This window comes from Capricornis sumatraensis, chromosome 14, assembly GCF_032405125.1.
Source record: "Capricornis sumatraensis isolate serow.1 chromosome 14, serow.2, whole genome shotgun sequence".
In the NCBI taxonomy this organism is placed as follows: Eukaryota; Metazoa; Chordata; class Mammalia; order Artiodactyla; family Bovidae; genus Capricornis; species Capricornis sumatraensis.
The window spans coordinates 76,416,090-76,438,517 of NC_091082.1; the positions used below are offsets into that span (position 1 = coordinate 76,416,090).

At 45.5% G+C, this 22,428-nt stretch overlaps 1 protein-coding gene across 1 annotated transcript in view; it reads left to right on the forward strand.

The window, feature by feature from the left end:
- The window catches only part of PTPN14 (protein tyrosine phosphatase non-receptor type 14), a 114,176-nt gene that overhangs the window by 63,783 nt on the left and 27,965 nt on the right, over positions 1 to 22,428 (forward strand). Inside the window, exons 5-10 of the mRNA XM_068986211.1 lie at positions 8,068 to 8,138; positions 9,089 to 9,176; positions 12,774 to 12,862; positions 16,128 to 16,215; positions 16,984 to 17,066; positions 20,105 to 20,162. Of these exons, the coding sequence (XP_068842312.1) occupies positions 8,068 to 8,138; positions 9,089 to 9,176; positions 12,774 to 12,862; positions 16,128 to 16,215; positions 16,984 to 17,066; positions 20,105 to 20,162 (477 nt within the window). The remainder of the gene's footprint in view (positions 1 to 8,067; positions 8,139 to 9,088; positions 9,177 to 12,773; positions 12,863 to 16,127; positions 16,216 to 16,983; positions 17,067 to 20,104; positions 20,163 to 22,428) is intronic.

The window sequence follows — 22,428 nt, forward strand, 5'->3', positions numbered from 1 at the left end:
CTGGGTTTGCAAAATCTGAATGCATATCCAAGTGTGATAAAATATGATCAGGATTTTATGTAGGGAGAGGTTACCTGTGTTTTGGGCTTGAGGGACTAATGGTGTGTGAACTGCATCTTAAAAGATGAGCAGCTGTGTGGCAGGTGGTGGTCAGGGCGAGCAAGGGATGCTCTAGACAGAGGGAGGAGGACCAGAGGTGAGGTGGCAGGCATGACTGGATAGGCGTCAGCTGGCCATCCTGATGGCCACTCAGGGGAGCGGCGGTAGAGAAACCGGAAACATCTGAGGGGTTCAAATGTGTGGGCTCCGTCCAGGGGTTCACAGACCCCACACTTTGAGAACTGCTGGATTACAGCAATGAGACTGTTTGCAGGAGGATGTTGGATGAGTGTTCTTGGCATGACATAGGAATTAGGTGTTGGTTCATGTAGCTCAGATGGTAAAGAATCTGCCTGCAATGCGGGAGACCCAGGTTCAATTCCTAGGTCGGGGAAGATCCCCTGGAGAAGGGAATGGCCATTCCAGTGTTCTTGCCTGGAGAATCCCATGGACAGAGGAGCCTGGTACAGTCCACCGGGTTGCAAAAGGCTGGACACGACTGAGCGACTATCACTACTACACTATACGATAGAAACAAAAAAAGCAACACGAGATATTTTGGAAGTGCAATGGGCAGAGCTTGGCATCTAACCTACTGTGGCCTCTGAGAGAGAATTGAGTGTCTGGAGACAAAGGTATTAAGTTTTGAGAGGCTAGAAATTATCTGTGTTAGTGCATGAGAGGAATCTAAATTAGTCCCAAGTTAAAAACTTTAAAAAATTTTTTATAGAATTCTTAAAGGTTAGTTTCAGTTTACAATTATTACAAAATCTTGGCTGTGTTCCCCATATTGTACAATACATTCTTGAGCCTGTCTTTTGTCCAGTAATCTGTACCTCCCACTCCTCCACCCCCATGTAGTTCCTCTTCCCTCCCTCGACTGGTCACCACTGGTTTGTTCTCTGTGTCTGTGAGTCTGCTTCCTTTTGTTATATTCAGTACTTTGTCATATTTTTTTAGATTCCATATATAAGTGATATCATACAGTATTTGTCTTTCTCTGTCTGACATGTTTCACTTAGTATAATACTCTCCAAAGCCATCTACATTGCTGCACATGGCACAAGTTTGTTCTTTTTATGGCTGCATTACCTGTGTCATTGTGTGTGTGTGTGTGTGTGTGTGTGCACGCACGCGTGCGCCTGCCACATCTTCTCCATTCATCTGCTGATGGACGTGTGTGTGTGTGTGTGTGCGTGCACTTAGCACATTTTCTCCATCCATTCATCTGCTGATGGACGTGTGTGTGTGTGTGCATGCGCATGGCACATCTTCTCCATCCATTCATCTGCTGATGGACGTGTGTGTGTGTGTGTGTGTGTGTGTGTGCGTGTGCATGTACGTGCGCGTGAGTGTGCTTGCCACATCTTCTCTATCCATTCATCTGCTGATGGACGTGTGTGTGTGTGCGCGTGCCTGCCACATCTTCTCTATCCATTCATGTGCTGATGGACGTGTGTGTGTGTGTGTGCATGCACGCATGCGCGTGAGTGTGCTTGTCGCATCCTCTCTATCCAGTCATCTGCTGATGGACGTGTGTGTGTGTGCATGTGTGCCTGCCACATCTTCTCTGTACATTCATGTGCTGATGGATGTGTGTGTGTGCACGTGCGTGCGCTTGGCACATCTTCTCTATCCATTCATCTGCTGATGGGCGTCTAGGTTGTTTCTGTAGATTGTCAGGGGCTTCTTCCCTGGTGGCTCAGGCACTAAAGAATCCACCTGCAAAGCGGGAGACCTGGATTCGATCCCTGGGTTGGGAAGATCCCCTGGAGGAGGGCACGGCAAGCCACTTCAGTATTCTTGCCTGGAGAATCCTCATGGATGGAGGAGCCGTGGTGAGTCCGTGGCAAAGAGTCGAACACAACTGAGCGGCTGAGCAGAGCACACAGTTTGTCAGCTGTAAATATTGCTGCTGTGGACTTTTCGGTGCATGTATCTTTTAGAATTAGTGTTTTTGTTTTTTCCAAGTACATACTCAGGAGTGGAATGGCTGGGTCATGTAGTGGTTTTTTTAATTTCTTGAGGAAGCTCTACACCGTTTCCTGCAGTGGCTACAGAAGTTTGCATTCCCGCCTACAGTGTACAAGGGTTCCCTTTTCTCTAAATTCATCTGAACCTTAACCTTATTCTTCTAAATTAGGGAAATACTGCGAGATCTCTAACTTTTTATGAGTAGCTCTGTCTTTAGTCTTATTCCAAGATAAGAGCAGTATTATCTGCTGGACCTGCTGTTTTTGGTACCTTATTAATTCCGCTGATTAAATCAACCTCTGTTCAAAGAGATTTGCAGATCACTTAGCAGAGAAGTTCTGCATGAGACTTGGTGTCCATGTCTCTGACATCTCAGAAGTTCACCTTGAAAGTCAGGATATTTTCCTGTGTGCGTGATGGAAGGAAAAATGAAGCTCATTCCTCAGAATTTTAGAGTGTGCATGGTTGTGTCAAATGAAGGTGATGAACTTGATCATTTTCTACAATTTCTTTCCTTTTTCTTTACCTTTCTCTCATTAAAGGTCTCTGCCACATAGCCTTTAGGCAGAGGCCAGGAGAATATTCAGAGTTGATTTCCAGCATGAGATGTGTGCATTTGTGGATGGTAAAATGCTTTGACAGGTTTAAGTGCTGTGAAGCAGTAAAGGAGTTATTTTGTACATATCATATCTTTTTCAGAATAAAACCTATCTCCACTTGTCTCTAAGCAGATTGGATATTAAAATAGCCAGACCTCATTCAGTTTCATTATGGACAGACAGATATTGGTGGTGGTGTTCTTGGGTCGAAAACTTCCCCTTTTGGGATAGTAGCTACTAGTGATGGGTGCCTATTTACAGTCAGATTGACATGAATTAACCTTAAATAAAATTTTAAATTTAGTTCCTCAGTTGCATAAGATACATTTTAAAAAATACTCAATAGCCACCTGTGGCTTGTGGCTACTGTCTGGAACATTTCCGTTGTTCCAGAAAGTCCTGTTGGGCACTGCTGAGGATGAAGTGGCAGAAGCTGATGTCGGCCTGTATGTCTGAATCGTGAATATTCCTTGGCTTTTGTCATCAGTCATGTATCTTCTAGGGCTTCCCTGGTAGCTCAGCTGGGAAAGAATCTGCCTGCAATGCAGGAGACCCTGGTTCGATTCCTGGGTCAGGAAGATCCCCTGGAGAAGGGATAGGCTACCCACTGTAGTATTCTTGGGTTTCCCTGGTAGCTCAGAGGGTAAAGAATCCCCTTGCAGTGAAGGAGATCTGGGTTCAGCCCCTGGGTTGGGAAGATCCCCTGGAGGGAGGGCATGGCAACCCACACCAGTAATTGTGTCTGGAAAATCCCATGCACAGAGAAGCCTGGTGGGCTACAGTCCATGGGATGGCCAAGAGTCAGGCACAGCTGAGCGATTAAGCACAGCACAGTGCGTGTCTTTCCTTCCACCACACCCCCCACCCCTGTTGTATTCTGGATGCACTGTGGCCCGTGGTCAGGCGGTCTAGAGTATAGGGGTTAAGTGTTCAGTGCCTGTACCCTGGCTGTGCCATTTACTGGCTGGACAAACTTGGGCACGTTATTTAGCCAAAGACTCCATTTTCTCATGTAAAAATGAGGAAGACAAGTCTGATCTGATTGTGAGGATAAAAGGAGAGAATGCATGATGTGAAGTGCTTCATTTGGCACACGGTAAATTCTCAGTAAGTGTTTATTCATTCATCACTGTCGTCGTCATTCATGTTATCGTCATCATCAGCGTATTTTTCTGTCTCAGGCAAGCACAGGATGCTGAAGTGCGTGTTTTCTAGGCATGAATACTCTGTGCTGTTTGAAATGTGAGCAGACGAAGGACAAGCAGAGGGTATCAGTGATCACTCAGCAGCTTTGTGTAGTTCAGACTCTACTCAGTACTCCATAATGGCCTGTGTGGGAAAAGAATGTAAAAATGAGTGGATATATGTATATATGCAACGCAGGGGACCCAGGTTCAATCCCTGGGCGGAGAAGATCCCCTGGAGAGGGAAATGGCAACCCACTCCAGTACTCTTGCCTGGAAGATCCCATGGATGGAGGAGCCTGGTAGGCCACAGTCCACAGGGTTGCAAAGCATTGGACAGGACTTGGTGACTAAACCACCAACCAATATGTACATGTATAACTGATTCACTTTGCTGTACAGCTGAAACTAACACAACACTGTAAATCAACTATAACCCGATAAAATTTTTTAAAAAACCTAAAACGAAAACAAGACAATCTCATTTGGCAACATGAAACTGACATGTTGTGTATTTGGTTCAGCTCACTCGACACTCATTGGTCACCTACTGTATGCAGAGAGTTTGTGAGCAGGTATCATTCAGAGCCCTGAGATGGGCCATGGAGGTGATGTGGAGGCTTGCAGCTTGCTGAACTTGTCTCCGTCATTTCTAGTAGGAGGGAGACAAGGATAAAGGGTAAGATGAGTATCCAAACAACTGTGTAAGAAAGACAGGGCTTCCCAGGTGACACAGTGGTAAAGAATCCACCTACCTGTCAGGGGATACGAGGTCAATCCCTGAGTTGGAAAGATCCCCTGGAGAAGGAAATGGCAACCCACTCCAGTATTCTTGCCTGGGAAACCCCATGGATGGAGGAGCCTGGTGGGCTGCAGTCCATGGAGTTGCAAAGAGCTGACACGAATGAGTGACTAAACAGCAGCAATAATGAAATGTAAGGAAGACAGTAGGCAGATTCTGGTAAGGACTACGGGAGAGACACACAGGGCCGAAGATATAGCTCCAGAATGGGAAACGCTTCTGTCCTGCCGGGGCGAACATGGAAGCCTTGTCCAGGCAGTGGTAGGTGTAATGGACCTCAAAGACGTCAGGGTGAGATGTGAAAGTGGTTTGTGTTGGGAATAGTTGGCCTGAGGTTACAAACTCTTCGGAGAAGAGGTCTGAAGGGACGTCTGGGTCGCCCTGAAGCGTGGTCTGAATGCCAGGCCCAGGTGGTGACCTGATTGAGCAGGCGGTGGGGAGCCATGAGAGGTTGTACACTTTCTGCTGGGTTCCACTAGTGCTTTCAAAGGGAAGAATGCATTCCTTTGGTGGGGGAGGGAACCGGGGATGAATGGCTGTGTTTGATCTCATAAAGCCACTGAAATTTGTCAAATGGCATTTCTGCGGCTGAGCAAAAGAACAAAGTTAAGTACACAGGGCGCTCCCCAGGTGTGCAGCTGTGTGCAGGCTCGCTCCCCGCCATTTTTCATCCCAGCTCAGCCGCTCTGGCCCGGCCCAGTGGCGGGGCCGCATGCCTCAGGGAGACCTGGATGCAGATGGAGCTGGTAGGGTTGAGTGAGTACAATAGTGGAGGGTCCCTTTGGACTTTTTCTTCTTTCAGAGAATCGGAGACAGCGGTTTACTAGAGCACTCTTTGATCTTCACTCAGCTTTATTTTATCCTATTGTACCACGCCTTTTATTGGCTTTTCAAAATTAATATCGAGTTATCCCTGGTCCTCGGTAGCCAGATGTATACCCAGAGCTAGATTTCTAAGCCACGTAGCATCTTTGTGATCCCACAGCGTAAAACGGAAAACGTCAAGCTTTGTTTCCTAACATGGACTTGAGTTGCTTCAAGTGGGTGGCTAAACAGACAACAGCAAATGAAACAGCTCACCTATGAAAAATAAGAGCTGCCAGTAATTCCCTCAGTCTTCTCTAAAGTGTCTCAGGACCATCTGCAGAGCTCTAAGAATTTCCAATATAGAGCTATGCTAGCATTTTCCAACTTTAAAAATATTCTGATTTTTTTTTCTTTTTCTTTTTTTTTACAATTTCATCATTTGAGATGGGATGTTTCTTACAGTTTTGAGATGTACCTTCTTGGGGATAGTGTTTCATGAAAAGTGGCTGAAGTAGAGGTAATCTTTATGTACCTGATATTTCACGACCAAGGGAATGAGGCATTTTGGATGGTTTGAAAGCATCAGCCCTCACCGCCTCACACCCCGCCCCCACCCCCAAGTGGCTGTGATGAGCCTCGGAGGACCTCCCTGGGACACACAGCCCTCCACTGGGGCTCAGAGGAGGATAAAACTTTCCAGGTTGCTGCCTAGGAAAGGCAGAGACAGCAGAGTTCCTGGCTGGAACCACCCACAGGATAAGCTTTAGAATCACCATGCCGGTCAGTGTCTCAGGAACCAACTGGTCTCCCCGCCTTGGATTTATGCCTCCAGACTCCATCTCACTTTCCCAGTAGGTGTTTAACAAGCTCTGTAAATACTCACACTGTCCTAGAAGGGGAGTTGAGAAGCCCTGTGTCCAGTTGACTCTACTCCCAAGGGAGCTGGCACAACACTGGTCCAGGGGCCTGGGGTTTATCTGGTCGAGACGCCAACTGGTTAGTTCCCCAGCTGTTATCTTCCGGAGCTCCCTTGAGGTAGTTTAGCTATCGTGGCCTCTTTTGCTCCCAAGGCCCTGCCAAGTAGCCCCTGAATGAGCCTGCTTTGCCTAAAGTGGCTCTGAATTAGTTTGCTGGGATTCAGCCAGTGGATAAGAAGGTCAGGCACTGTCCCTTCCTGGGCTCAATGTTTGAGGAGATGATGGGCTCAATTTTTTGAGGAGATGATGGCCTGGAAACTCATTTGCCTGTATATCCTCACATTTTTGTTAAAAATGTATAGGCACTTACAAAGCTTTTTTTTTTTTTTCCCTTGCCAGGTGGCATGCAGGATCGTAGTTCCCCAAGTAGGGGTCAGCCCCATGGCCCCTGCATTGGGAGTGTGGAGTCCGAACCATTGGACTACCAGGGAGGTCCCTTACAAAGCATTTTAAATAAAAGTCTGAGAGGCAGGCAGATAGGGAAGAAGAAGCAAAATGAAAAAGAGCTATTCTTAGGCCCTCCAGAGTTTAAGTGGCATCTCCAAATATGCCTTGGAGTAGCCTAAGTTATAATGCAGAGCCCTGTTACAAAAGTGAACACAAACCTCTGTTCTAAAAATGACAACCTTTAATTCAAAGGAATACAAGGCGCAAAACAGAAAGAGAGACATAGACGTAGAGAACACATATATGGACACCAAGCAGGGAGAAGGGGGTGGGATGATTGGGAGATTGGGATTAATATATACACACTACAGTGTATGAAGCAGATAACTAGTGAGAACCTGCTGCATAGCACAAGGACCTCTGCTCATGCTCAGTGGTGACCTCAGTAGGATGAAAATCCAAACAAGAGGGGGCATCTGTATGCTGCTGCTGCTGCTGCCGCGAAGTCGCTTTAGTTGTGTCCGATTCTGTGCGACCCCATAGACCACCAGTCTGTCTCCCACAGCCCACCAGTCTCCACCGTCCCTGGGGTTCTCCAGGCAAGAACACTGGAGTGGGTTGCCATTTCCTCCTCCAGTGCATGAAAGTGAAAAGTGAAAGTGAAGTCACTCAGTCGTGTCCAGCTCGTAGCGACCCCATGGACTGCAGCCTACCAGGCTCCTCCATCCGTGGGATTTTCCAGGCAAGAGTCCTGGAGTGGGTTGCCATTGCCTTCTCCAAGGGATCTGTATACATAAAGCTGATTTGGGTTTCCATAGCAGCTCAGATGGTAAAGAATCCACTTGCAATGCAGGAGACCCAGGTTCGATCCCTGGGTTGGGAAGATCCCCTGGAGAAGGGAATGGCTACCCACTCCAGTATTCTTGCCTGGGAAACCCTATGGACAGAGGAGCCTGGCGGGCTGCAGTTCATGGACCACCAAGAGTCAGACATGACTGAGTGACTACCACTTTAACACTTTAAAGCCGATCTGCTTTGCTGTCCAGTAGAAACTAACACAACATTGTAAGGCCACTCTACTCCAGTAAAAAATTAACTTTAAAAGAAAAAGGAATTGCAGAGAGGTAAAGGGAGGTTGAGGAAGGGAGGCGGGTCAGGGATATCTTTTAGAAAAAAGGAGCGTGTTCAAGGCTTAGAGCAAAATCGCAAGGGACCTGAACTGCTTTCCATTTTGACAGGACTTGGCCCTGGAGGAAGCTGTTCTGGAGGAACTGACGCAGAAGGTGGCCCAGGAGCGCAAAGCCCACAGGTGAGGCAGGGCTGCCCGCTGTCCTGTCTGAGACAGGAGGTGGTGGCCCCCAGCCCGCAGCCGGCGGCTTGAGTCCCCGCAGTTCTGTTCCTTGTAGCAAGTGGCTCAGCTCTGCTCTGAGAGTGCATGCAGACTGGAGATCTGTGCGCCCTGCCCCTCCTCCCCTTTCTTTTTTTTCTCTTCCTTTTTTTTTCCTTTCTCCCCCCGCCATCCCCCCTTTCCCCTGTTCTTCGACACCGGTAGACCCACGCTGATGTGGAGCTGTTGGCCAGAGGAATTCCTCTCTGTGACCTTCCTAAAACTCTGCTGCTGGACTTGGGAAGCCTGGGGCTGCCTGTGCTGAGTGTAGACCTCAAGAGCTACTTTGGGTGGGAAAGTCAAGGTCAGGGAGAAAAATGGTGAGATTCAGGTCGTCACTGAGAGCTTGCTCAGGGCTGCTTGGAGCTCTTTGGGATGAAAAGAAAATAAACAGCTTCTCTTCCAACTAAACCACCACCACTTCCAACCTCAGAGGATGTGTGCAGCGGTCCTGGACTCTCTTAACTTGGTTACTTGGCTCGCAAATTGTCATCCTCATAATCTTTTTCCTTTCTTCCTTCTTTTTTTCTTAACAGTGGAGATATTTTTCCCAGGTTGGAGAAAAATATTTTTTTTCAACCCCCCCCCAATGGTCAGCATTATTCACCAGGACTTCTGGATAATCCGTGTTCATAGGGCTGGGGCTCTCAATTAAATGCTTTGCCTTCCTCTTATTATTCCCTGTTGAGTGAAAGATTACTGGGGGAAATGTTAATGAATTACTTAGCAATGCACTGTGCCCACAGTTGGGTGATGATGGCTTTTCTCAGAACTAAAGCCACAGTTCTGGAATTTGCCACTAGGAGGGTCGGGCCTTCCACTGATTTTATTGCCCTTAACCATTTCCTCTTTTGATGCTCTTTTGGTTTTAGTGGAATCCTGCCAGCAGAAGCCGAGCTTATGTACATCAACGAGGTGGAACGTTTGGATGGATTTGGACAGGAGATATTCCCTGTGAAGGTAGCATTCCCTGTCCTTGCTTCAGCTGTCTCAGAACAGCACAGGCGTTTGGGAAACCAGTGTTGCTTGAGAGCAGAGCACCAGAAGGCTTGGCTTTCTCATTTCTACGTGGCATTAGTTAGCAAGTCCAATATACTTTAGTGAAAGCAAACCCTTTTCTGTTAATGGAGAGATTTTGAAGCTTTCCACAGTTCTCAGCAGACTATCTCAATTGTAAGACAGTGTTCTGAGTGAGTACCAACACCAGCCCATCTGGTGCTGAGAAGTTATCAAGGTCACAGCCGACCTCACAGCAGAACACGTAGCAAACGTCGCGTGTGGCTTAATACAGACCCTCCCTGGCAGTTTTCCTCCCCAGCCTTTTATTTTCTCTTCTTGGGGCTAATGCAGGGATAACTGTTTGTGAGAAAGAATGAAACATTTCCTGGATACAATCATACTTTATTTCTCTGGCTCTAGAGAGACTCTGTTGTGGATTTCCAGCCCCTTTGGTGTTTTCTGGAAAGTATGCGTAGGAAATGGTTATAAGCACATCCCACCCTTTGCAACAGATTCACCTCCTGAAGTGAGGGTATGGTGGTGGGGTCATGGTGCAAGGTTGTCTGTACAGCGGAGTCCATCATCCAAACTCATTTTCCTCTCTCTGCTGACCCACTTTACCAAAGACGGAGTTTTATCAGAAACCTAAAGCAACTGGCACATTTCAGCAATTTGGGAGACGCCTGCAATTTCAGCGTAAACATTTCACTCCAAACTGGCTCCACTGGCTGTTTTATAAGCGTTCTGTTCCCCCTCCGTTGCACGTTTGCAATTTGCCTTAATGAGAACTGCCCATGTGTATCAAGTAGAATCGAGCAGGGTGGCCGCAGCTTGCAAAAAAGGCTAAATGACTCTTTTTTAGATTTGTTTAATTTTCTTTTGCTTCTCTAATAGCTGCCCTTCATAGGGTTGTAATCCATTTTCCTTGCAATAATGCCTTATGAAGCCATCTGCATCCCACTTACATTTCAGCAGCCCATATATAGTCATGATATTTTGGAAAATCAGAGTAAACTTTTCTCCACTTCTAGAAAACCGACTTCTCGGGCCCTGGAAGTTGGAGGTTTGGTCGTGGGGGTCATTTGCTTGCGTGGTTTTTAGTCATTCTGAACTGTGGGAAACAGAGGCAGTGGAGACGGCGTTAAAATCTGCTGTGCTGGGTTCGGATGCATTTTTGAGTCTGTCCTTCAGTGGGAAAAGTACAGGGAGCTACCAGAGCTACTCCGAGTGGGCAGACGGGCTCGGCTGACTCACAGCCTGTGGGCGTAACTCCGCTGGGCTGCTGCCTTTTTTCCTCCCCCACCGCATATCTGTGCATGACTCAGGTGACCACCTACAGACCACATGATTCCTGGTGGCCCGAGGATGAGGGGCAGGGTGGTGGTACCCATGGGGGCTGTGATGGAGCCGGCTGTAAGTGAAAAAGCACCAAGGGCAGCCTGCCCATGGTGACGGAGTCCCTCTGGGCTGGTTGGGTCCTTCTTGACCAAGGAAGGTTTCAAACATATGTTATGGATATGTGTCAGGGAGGACCGTTTAAGTTTAGTGTGGGGTTTTTTTTCCCCCCATAAGTGATTTCTCAAAAAATTTTTCAAGATTGGGGAGCAGGAATACCAGTGCATTTCCTGACAGGTCTTCCCTTGCCCTCGACAAACACGGGTGTCTGCAGCCTCCGTGGGCTCCTGTACTGTCGGAGCAGGTGGGCATGGGGGGAGGGGGCTTCTGGAATGGGTCACACGGGGTCTGGAGCCTCAGTCCTAGCTGCGTGTGCTGTTCTAACGGGGGTCTGGTCCGTGTTTTTCCTTGTCCCACGCTGATGGCCTGCTCCTCCCACGTCTCCCTGCACCCTCCTTGACCTCTGCACCCACCTCCTGGCAGCGTCCCCAGCGAAGTCTTTCCACCGAATTTTCCTTTTTCTTTCCATCTCTACTTTGCCCGTCTTCTTTTCCCGCATAGATTCTTTTTTTTTTTTTTATCATGTAACTTACCTTTTAACCCCTTGTAATTACTGAGGCCCTCTCCCTACTCCCTAGTTCTTTCTCGCTCAGCTTTTGCCATCAGCAGTTGTCTTTCCCTTTCTCTCTCTCTGTGAGAAGAGTCCTACGTTAATGGAAAGTTTTGGGGAGGCGGGTTGAGAAGAGGTCCTTGAGAAGGGGGTCTTTGTGTCTTAAATGGGTATTCCGAGGAAGGTAGGGGTTTATTTTTTCTTTCTTGGGCTGAGTTGGACGTGTCTCTCCCCTCACTCCACAAAGAGGATGCCTCCCAAGTGAAAGCAGGGGACTGGGTGACAGTTTGCTCACTGGATGCTGAGTTCTGCTCCTGCTCTGCTCTCAAGAACACTGGAAGCTGGGTTATGCTTTCCCAGGCAGGAGGTTGGAGGCACCTGAGTGGACCAACAGACGGGACTGAAGACAAGACCCCTGGCCTCTCCCAGACAGGGCCCAGCGGATTGCCCAGCAGTGAAGCTTACAGTCCACGTGCCCGTCCTGTGCTCACAAAGGTCCCAGACAGTGTTTAGCCTCCCACTCTGGAGTGTGAATACATATCCAATCATACACCCCCGCCCCAGGGTTGCCCCAATAGGAAAAACAGAGCAATGAGAATGAAGCATCCCGAAAGAGGCAGAGATTCTGCAGGGTGAAGGATTCCACCATCCCTCACACTGTGAGCTTCAGGGATTTTACATATATATGTATAGGTATTTATATATATATTATGTATTACCTCATTGAAGGAATAGATTGCTTTTAAAAGAGAACATTTAGAAAATAAAAACTCTCAGAAATTTACAATACGATATTGGAATGGTAAACTTAATGGATAGGTTAGAAGAGAAAGAAAAATTTCACCCCAAAACCCGAAGTTAGAGAACGTGGGCGGCAGGAGATAAAATTGGAGGGCCAGCCCAGATGTTCAGCATCTGAATAATGGGAGTTCTGAAAAGAGTGAACGGGGGAAACAGAAGGTAGTAATTTGAGAAAATATCCCAGAACTGAAGAACACGAGGTTCTAAATTGGAAGGCCAAGCGTGGTGGGTGCAGAAAGACACACTCTAGGGCTTTAAATGGTAGAAGCGGATGCCTTTAAAGGAGAGGAAATGGTGGGGCTGGGTCTGCTGCTGGCTGCTTTAAACAAGATCTAAAGAATATTAGATTCTTCAAATTATGTGCCTGTGTAAATTGTACATATACAGTATGGATATATAATCAAAATGTATGCACATGCAATTTTGATTAAAAAAAAACGCACAAACTAGGGTTAAAAAAGATATCAATAGATGCACATGAAAGAGGTCTTAACTGCCAGCCAGTCTGAGAAAAATCCTAAAATTCTTTCTTAAACAGGAAATGTGACAAATTGAAATAAAAGAAGAAAACATATCTGTGTAGTCTCTTAGGAGGTGCAGCGGGGTGCCTGCCTTCAGATTGCCTTGTTGCCCCGATGCCGTCTGTGATTCATTCCCCGTGTGGGTGAGAAATGGGATGTGGTCCCCAAGGGGAGGCTGCCCGACCGCTGGGATGTTTTTCATCACGACGATCTCTTGTTGATCTTGTGCAGGACAATCATGGAAACAGTGTGCACCTGGGCATTTTCTTTATGGGGATTTTCGTGAGGAACAGAATTGGAAGACAAGCAGTAATCTACAGGTAGTCTGATTTGTCTCCTTTCTCCTTTTTCCCCTGGAGGTGCTCTCGCAAACCGCATGGAGTATGAAAGTTATACGGATGAATTAAGAGCCAGACCGTGGATAAGAGTTGATCATCCCCCTCTGCAGGGTTTAAGTGGTTATGAAGAAATTCCTCTCACTTTCCCTGGGGGTTTTTTTGGGAGCGGGGGATGGAGAATGCTCTTTCTTCCCACTGACTCCAAGAAGTGCATAGTTGAACCCCCACTGAGCCAGAAGCGTGGAACCAAATTCTATGAGTCTGGTTAGAAATGGGCTCTTTAGGCATGAGGCTCCTGCAAGATCACCTTTGCCCAGATTACCCATGACCAGTCATTACCCATGACCAGTCATTAAATCCAACCTGGCTTCCATCCATTGCCCAGCGTGCCCTTTGCCTAATGCCATGTGCTATAAAGGTGCAAACTAATTTTTCTATTAAAGAATGAGGGCTCTTTGTGAAAGTGTGTTTTGAAAAATCAACATTTGTTATCATTAATGAAAAGACCTTGGTCCTTTTTTATTACTTTGATCCTTCAGCCTTCTTTTCCATTTAGCAGCATAGGGAAGTGACAGGGTGTCCCCTGCATTACAGGTCCATGAGCTTGCCTTGTTATTGATGCCCACAGGTCCCATGCTAGTATCAAAATCTGAAAAACTGCATGCTTGCTTTCATTTATGAGGGTAGTGTGGCCTATTATTTACAGGAAAAGCAGCTTTCCTGCGTGTGCATCTGATAGGCAGAGCTGCATGTCCTAGGAAGATCAAAGATGGCTCTTAGAGGTAGAGCATGGTCCACCTTCTGGAAGTAAATTCTTGGTCAGCCGTGTACTTGTTGGATCATCAGTTACTGCAGGTCATTTTGAGAAAGTTTTCCCATTAAAAGCTTCCTAATTGGCTTTTGTTTTCCTAGGTCCCCACCCTGCCATTATTTTTGCCCATTTGTTTTCTTTTGCTCTTTGAATAGAGACATTATTGAAGGAGAGTGGAGAGAGAGTGCGTTGGGGCTACAAAATAAGCTTTTTGATTTTTGGACATGTTTTTGACTTTGGGACATGTTGCAGGACTCACATACCTGCAACGAATTGAGCAAAATATATAAATATGGGCAGAGTCGGAGCTATACATCTCTATGCCCAGGTAAAGCTACCCAGGCCTTTTGTCCCACACAGTTCTCTGTGGCTAAATCAGTGCTTGAGTCCAGAGAAGAGAATCAGATAGATTTTGCATTCTGGGGCTCTGGATTAAATCGAAAATAGCAGTTTGAAAGTTCACTGATCATAATAAGCCCCTCACAGGCTTTGTTCAGTTTCCCTGGGAACTGCTTCCAGCCCACTTCCTTTAGCATGTGCCTTGATAACCCTTATAAGATGTGAATTTACTGCTACTATAGTGTCCTGTTAACTGTGCCACTAAAGGTGAAGTCATATGGTGGCGTGAGGAGTGGATCCAGAATTTTGGCCATTGATTTCAGGGAATGGAGCCAGAGAATATCAAATATCTTTTCTCTTTCAAGACCCTCAGTAAGGAGCATGTAGCTGTGAGGCCATGTAGATGTGATCTTATGGAACTATTAGCAGACAGCTTGCAGAGTACCTGTAGATGTATATAAACACAGATGACATTGGTGTAATAGAAGGGTGATTGGAGGAAAACCTAAAGGGGATTGATAGAACTCATGCTGATAAGGAAGGTTGCTGCTGCTGTTAAGTCGCTTCAGTCCTTTCCAACTCTGTGCGACCCCAGAAGCGGCAGCCCACTGGGCTCCCTTGTCCCTGGGATTCTCCAGGCAAGAACACTGGAGGGGGTTGCCATTTCCTTCTCCAATGCATGAAAGTGGATAAGGGTAATTCCTCCCCTTTGACCTGAGTTGCCTCATCTCCAAAGTGGGAAACTTGTCTACCTAGAGAGCTGATAAAAGAACTGGCCTTTATACAGATAGGAGGCAACATCATTACTTTTCATCATTTCAGCAAGATTTGGCATATGGTCTATTCCAGATGTACTTGGCCCATGGAATACAGAGATAAAGCAAGCAGAATCTCTGCCCAAGGCGCGAGACCTATGGCTGAGTTTGGTTTAGTTAGGAATCTGATCACAGACATAAACCACTGTAATACAATGTGGTGACTGATAAAGGACTACACCCAGCTTTTTCCTGGCATGTAGGTGGTTGGGAATGAGGAGAGGCTGCCTGGAGAAGGTGGCCGCTTCTGAGTCTTAAAGGAATCACGCAGGCAGAGATGGGAGTGCAATGAGCAAACGCAGGATGGAAAGGGACTTCCATGGCAGTCCAGCGGTTAAGACTCTGAACTTCTACTACAGGGGGTGTGAGTTGGAGCCATGGTTGTGGGACTAAGATCCCTCATTCTGCCACAATGTGGTCAAAAAAAATTTTTTTAAGTTAAAAAAAAAAAAAAAGCAGGATGGAGAGGAAAAGGCAATGGGCAGGGAATTATAGGTTGGGGAGCAGACTGAAGGGCAGGTAGTGTAAGAGATGATTAGAAACTGGCTCTAAATAGAATGAGAAGCAGGAACTTTACCTTCCCTTGTCTGGTGGTTCTCTCTGTGTATCTCATTTTAGGTCAGATCTCCATAAGGAAAGGGAAGGAAATTTGTCTCTGTGTGTGTTTAGATCACAAAAATGTAGGCACACTGAACATTCCCTCAGCATTTTTTCTAAGTGGCATAATGAAATCTGTAGTGTACATTGCAACACAGAATCTCCGTGAATTCTTCAGCCTAGGTTCCTAAAAATACATAATTTATTATTATTATTTTGCTGTCCTGTGTGACTTGTGGGGTCTTAGTTCCCAACCAGGGGTGATCCAGGGCACACAGCAGTGAAAGGCTGAACTCCTAATCATTGGACCTCCTGGGAACTCCGCACATGACTTTTAAATGACCTGCTCTCCCAGCATTGAAAATGGGGTTCAGGGGAAAGACTTTGTTCGTCTGGAAATATGAAAAACTAGGCAGCAGAGATCTCTTGCATATTTTTCTCCTAGCTCATAAGGGAAAGTGTACTTTATCAAACAACAACGTTGAGATGGTGTGTAGCTGTTTAAGTAGATGAATATTGCATTTTATTTCCATTTCTGCTTTGAAGGAAGAAACGTTTAGCTTTTAAAAATACAGCTAAACCATAATTTGTAAAGTGAGGCTCAGTAATAGCAGATGACCCTCCTGTGGTGTCATAAATGTCTGGAAAGTCTTTGGGCAAACACTGTGGGATTTCTTCTGTGCAGGTGGAATGACATGGGAAACATCACCCACAACAAGTCGACTATCCTGGTGGAACTCGTCAACAAAGAGGAGACCGCCCTCTTTCACACGGTAAACAAAACAGACAATGAAGGCATGATCCTGCAGGCAGCTTGCGGCCTGACTTCTCAGCTCCTAATGTGCTTTCCTTGGTCTCCATGTCATGAGAGAATGAATAGTCTATCAGACCCATAACTTCCCATTACGTGCCCAGTGCTGCCATCGCTCATTTCCAAGGGGTGTTGGTGACCTGATGCTCACAGTGCCAGGGTTCCAAGCTGAGTTTCACTCCAGGCTTTGCTTTCCTCCGCCGGCCTTATTTGTGCTGGATCGCAATGTCTGGCATGCCCTTCACCAGTCAGCTCTGATGATATGGCATGGTATTTTCTTTCGTTGGCTTATTTGGATTTTCTTTGCCATCACAGCCCAAGGCTGATCTGAAGCAAACTGGTGATTGCCTTGAGTGCCTCCTTGGGAACCAAGGCAGTTCACACACCTCTCTGCCTCTAACTAAATGACGCTAGATATCCATGCCACACTCTGCCTTGATTCATTTATTGATTTGCAGAGCACTTGGTTTGGCATGATGTAAAGACACGCCAGATCACCAGTGTAACTCATGGACATAAGGGATTCTCTAGCAGGCAGTATCATCTAACATCCTTGGGTGGGCTTCATCAACATGACCGCCGCTGAATTTCAGCATGTTGGTTTGTGGCTCAGGCGGCTATTTTGTGTCTGACGTGAAGGGAGGAAGGGACGTGTCCCTGACGAGAGGAATCGTAATAAAACGCATATACAAACAAATGTTTATTTTTTCACCATTTCTTCTTTTCCAAGGAGGATATCGAAAATGCCAAATACATATCTCGACTGTTTGCTACGCGGCACAAATTTTACAAACAAAACAAAATCTGCACCGAGTAAGTAAACATTTCATCCACCTGCTCCCTGGATGGCTCGTTTCAGCTTAAATTCTTATGCTTTCGGAATGTTGTAGATCACCTTTTCGGCTCACTCTTTCGCCTCATTCCTTGTAGAAGCTAAAGGGGCAAGCTGAAGCCAGGCGGGAGGGAAAGAGCTTTAATGATGAAGACCGTCTGGTATCGCCTATATGCCTAGGGGGAAAATAATTTGCAAATTGACTGTGAATGCTTGACTTCCTGGACGGAGTGGCCAACATCAGTGCCTTTCCAACCTCCGCCATGAGTTTGGAGGAGCCGAGCGGTTCCCAATTTGCCAGGGCGCCCCTTCGTGTCAGATGTAGTGTGTGTTCAGAAGCGTGTAGCAGAGTGATGAGCCAACTTGAAAGAGAAGAAGCTGCTGTCATCCTCAGCCCTGTGGCACTCACACAGTTGGCTAACCCTGCGTGTGCTTCTGGGTCAAGTCACCCGCCTGTAAATGAGAGGCCAGGGTAATTAGAGGAAGACTTGGAAGACACTAATAGATGTCACAAATCCATGTGTGTGTTTTCAATTTAATTTGGAAATGGGGATGATAAAGAGAGTCTGATGAGAGAACTTAACCGTGACCTGACCTTGGATAGAGTGTGTCTGGCTCATGCTATCGTTGAATTTCCTCTGGTTGCCTTCAAAAGACATTCCTCAGCAGAGTACCTCAGCAGTTGGGGCGCCCAAGGTGCTTAATTTTGTTTCAAAGAACTTCAGGGATGTAAATGCAAGAGAAGAACTGCTTCCCTGCTTCCCCAGTGGACACAGCCAAGAGTGTGAAAACGCTGTCCTAGAGCAGATCCTGCTGTAGAAGGCACTGCTTTAAAACTGGAGGATCAGGTCCTGGCTAATTTTTTTGCCTACGTGATGGAGACTCTTCTAAGCCAGTCTCTGCCACTGGTCACTCTTGGAGTCTGAAAGTATATTTGATAGTACAATCAGTCAGCCCTCTCTATCTATGGTTTCACATCCGTGGAGTCAACCAACTGTGGATCAAAATATTTTTTAAAAATTCCAGAAAGTTCCAAAAAGCAAAGCTTGAATTTCCTTTGTACTGGCAGCTGTTTACATTATATTAAGTATTATGAGTAGCCTGGGATCATTTAAAGTATGTGGGAGGATGTGTATTGGTTATATGCAAATCCTATGCCATTTTACACAAAAGCATAGGTGGATTTTGGTATCAGAGGGGGTCCTGGAACCACTCCTCCTTGGATATCGAGGATGACTCTATCAGGTCTGCAAACAGAGTTTGCAAAAGTAAACAGAAGAGCACTGATTCAGGAGCAGCAATTTAAACAGCCGTGTCTGTGTTATGAAAGCATGTGTGCATACACATGTTCTCGTGCGCACACACAAACCCCATTCTTGTGCACACGTGCACACACACACATACCATTCTTTTGCACATGTGCATACACACACAGCCGATTCTTTTGCACACACACACCATTCTTTTATGCACACACACACCATTCTTTTGCGCACACACACACACCATTCTTTTGCACATACAAACCATTCCTTTGCATGCTCACACACAAACACACCATTCTTTTGAACAGATTCCCTATGGGTCACATCTTTGCAGTTTTCTGCTACTGCCTTTTATTTGTTGAGATGTCTTTGAATTAACAAGAATTCTATAGTTGACTTCCTTCCGTAGGGTGGGTTTAAGAAGAAAACTATTTTGAGGAGTAAATATCACTGTAGTCTTCTTGTTCAACCATATCTTAGCAAGTGGCTTTATTATAAAACTTTCTGAGTATTTGTATTTCTTTTGTGTCCTTTTCTTCTTATACAAGTGAGCATCACCTATTAGACTGAAAATTAAGGAAACTCTGTCCTCCTTCGTACTTCTGTAATAACCATTCCTTTCTTCTTCCTAACCAGGTGTGGGAGGTTCCTATTCTCATATCTGATGAAAACTGGGACTCTCTAAAAACACCCTCATCCCCTACATAGACAGTAAACTCTGTATGCAGTTTCAGAGTCTCACCGTGGGCTACATGAAGGCTTGGGATAGTTCTCTGGAGTTTATGAAATCAGCATCATCTGAGCAGTATCCTTCTCCAGAGGTCTCTGTTCTCTGACCTCTAAAAGATGGTCATTGATTTTTATTTCCCTTGTAATTCATCTTTAGAAAGAAGCCTCATTCTTTTCATATTACTTTGTAAAACATTATAAAATATCATTTATTCCAAACATTTTGCAAATAAAACAAGAGGAAAAAAGGAAATTAAATTGTCTTGGCTTCACCAACCAGATATAGAAAATGTTTTTGTTTTACCATAGTTCTTATTTATTTGATATGTAGGTCGGCTGGATCTTCTTTGCTGCCCTCAGGCTTTCTCTACCTGTGGCAACTGGGGGCTGCTCGTCATTGCCGCGCACACGCTTCTGTTGTGGCGGCTCCTCTTTTTGCAGAGCACAGGCTCCAGGTGCGCGGGCTTCCGTAGCCGTGGCCCAAGGGCTCAAAGCGAGGGCTCCAAAGCCAGGGCTCCGTAGCTGTGGCGCGAGGGCTCCAAAGCCAGGGCTCCAAAGCGAGGGCTCCAAAGCGAGGGCTCTGTAGTTGTGGCCCGAGGGCTCCAAAGCCAGGGCTCCGTAGCTGTGGCCCGAAGGCTCCAAAGCGAGGGCTCCAAAGCCAGGGCTCCGTAGCTGTGGCCCGAGGGCTCCAAAGTGAGGGCTCCGTAGCTGTGGCCCGAGGGCTCCAAAGCCAGGGCTCCGTAGCTGTGGCCCGAGGGCTCCAAAGCCAGGGCTCCGTAGCTGTGGCGTGCTAGCTTTGTTGCTCCTCGGCATGTGGAATCTTCCTGGACCAGGGATTGAACCTGTGTCTCCTGCACTGGGAGGCGGGTTCTTATCCACTGTACCACCAGGGAAGTCCCTGTTCTACTGTAATTCTTAACCCATTTTGTCTGCTTTCCCCTCTTCTCCCTCTCTCATCTATCAGCTCATCTTATACATGGTAAATAAGAATAACCATCCTCATTTTTTTTCAACTTTTCATATAGACAATCCAATTCTCCACCCCCTATCAGACGCCAGCCCACCTGGAGCCGGTCCTCCCTGGTATGTATGACATCTTCAGTTATCAAGTCCTCTGGCTGCTGGGATTCACGTGTCCTTCTGTGGTTAATTTTGCGGGGAGGGGTGGCCAGGGCATCATGACCAGGTGAAATCTGGTGAGAACACAGAAGGACATCAGTCTGCTCTGCAGGTGGGGTGTGCACACCCATGGCCCATCACTTCTCTAAATGTGACCCCAGGTTCACCCCTGGGAGTCTTATTCCAGGCCGACGAGGTCTTAGGCCTTCAGCATGCAGCTTACTGTGTGTGGGTTTTGTTTTTCCTACTTGCTTTATCACTGTTTCTGATTTTTGCACATTTAGACATGTCATCAGTTATAATCTCTGCAAATTCTTTTGTATTCACTGCCATAGACAGTTTAATAAACTAGTCAGAAAATGACTACTTGAAGGAAATATTGAAGGAGTCTAGTTGATGCTCTCAGGTAGAATATTTAGTGGGGAAAAAAATTAAGGTTAGTTAATTTTCTAATTTTAAGGTCAACAGAATTTGAGTTGAGGTACTCTTCTACCTACTGTTAGCTTTAAAAAAAACACACAAAAAACTGCTCTCCTCATATGAATAAGGAAACAACTCGTGAATAAGGAAATAACTTATTCTAGGTTATTATTTATTTTACACAAAATCAAAATAAACACATGACCTTTAAATGTCTGTAGGTGAAGAGTTCCTTTGAATTGATAGGAGAATAAAATTTTTCTTTATACATGATATATATCCTATAGGACATCTTTAACCTGTCATTTAAAAGGATCTATTTAAGGATTTTTTTTTTTTTTTCTGGAAAATGCGTTCACATGAATTCTTAGAATTCTAGAGTTTGGACATCTTATCATCACGTAATAATTCCTGAGAACCCATGTAAATACAATTAATTCTCTGTGTCAATGCACGATCTCTCACAGAAAGTCCTTGGAGATGTAATGAGTTGCTTTGGGCTTCTCCCCTGGAGCAGCAATGGATTTCCCTCTGGCACTGTTTTCTTTATTCCTCTCCTTTGTTGATATTATTTCACTTTTCCCTTCCTTAGAGTCCACAGGTCTTTACTAGTGAGATAAATGTTCACTTGTGTCCATGAAAAGCCAGGGGAAGCAGAGTGTTTCAGGGCTATCTTGTGATTTGATCGTATCCTGATTATCTGGAGAAGATGCAGAGGCTTTCCTGTTTCATTCGGATGCAGATAATCTGCAGGAAGCCAGGTTCCTGGCTTCTCCCTTTCCTCTGCCCTTTAGGATTAAACGTGTCAGCAAGCGTTCCTTGGGATGAGTGAGAGTAAAGCCAGATAACGTTGTCGCCTTTGGGTTTCCTAGCTGATAACCAGGGTTCCGGCTGGTTGTTTTTCTCTTGCTCCTCTGGCTCCTATATTGTGGCATCTAATTTGCTGTTGTCTTAGCAGATCTGGAAAGAAACAGAATAATACACTGAAATATATAAAGAGATAGAACAAATAATACAATCCTGAAATGGTATTTGGAAGATTGCTATTATTACTTCTCACTTGTATTGCTTATACACTTAGGTCGGTTCATAAACAGTTACTTGTAGGATTTTTCTTTTTAAAAAAATTAAAGCAAGAGAAGGCAGGATGAACCAACTTTGCCTTGCTGTGTATTTCTATTCTCTTGTATGAATCCTTCCCCACTGGCTTTTTTTTTTTTTTTTGGTATGTTTTTGTTGACTTGAAAACTGGCTATCCAGTCATGGAAAAAATTGAGTTGAATTAGGTGTTACCAAAAAGAGGACAAATATTTTTAAACTGCTAGTCAAAAACCAGCCAGAGAGAGATTTGGGAATGTTTAGAAGAACTGATACCCTTAACTACTGTATTAAATTGGTTTCAATTTTTATTTCTTCTCCTCTGATTCTCCCTAATTTTTGGATTTCCGGTCATTATATCTTCTTTATTTGCTCTTTTGATACATAAATATTATTTGCAGAAAAGGAAATAGTAGATGAGTATCAACCCAGCTTCATACTGCCAAGTGTTCTTCAGTCTAGGGATACTGAGAAAGTGTGACCCCTGCTGGCTTTGTATAGTTTTTTGGCTTGATCTCAATTTATGTCCCAAAGCAGTAATATTTAAACCAATGTCTATAAGACAAATTTAAAGATAATCAAATAGAAATGTAAGAGACCATCTGGTTTGGTGGTTTACAAGCTTAAAGTTTATTTTTTTAGCATTACAACTCTTTCTTCAAACACATTTTTACTTGCTGCTGCTGTTGCTAAGTCGCTTCAGTCGTGTCCG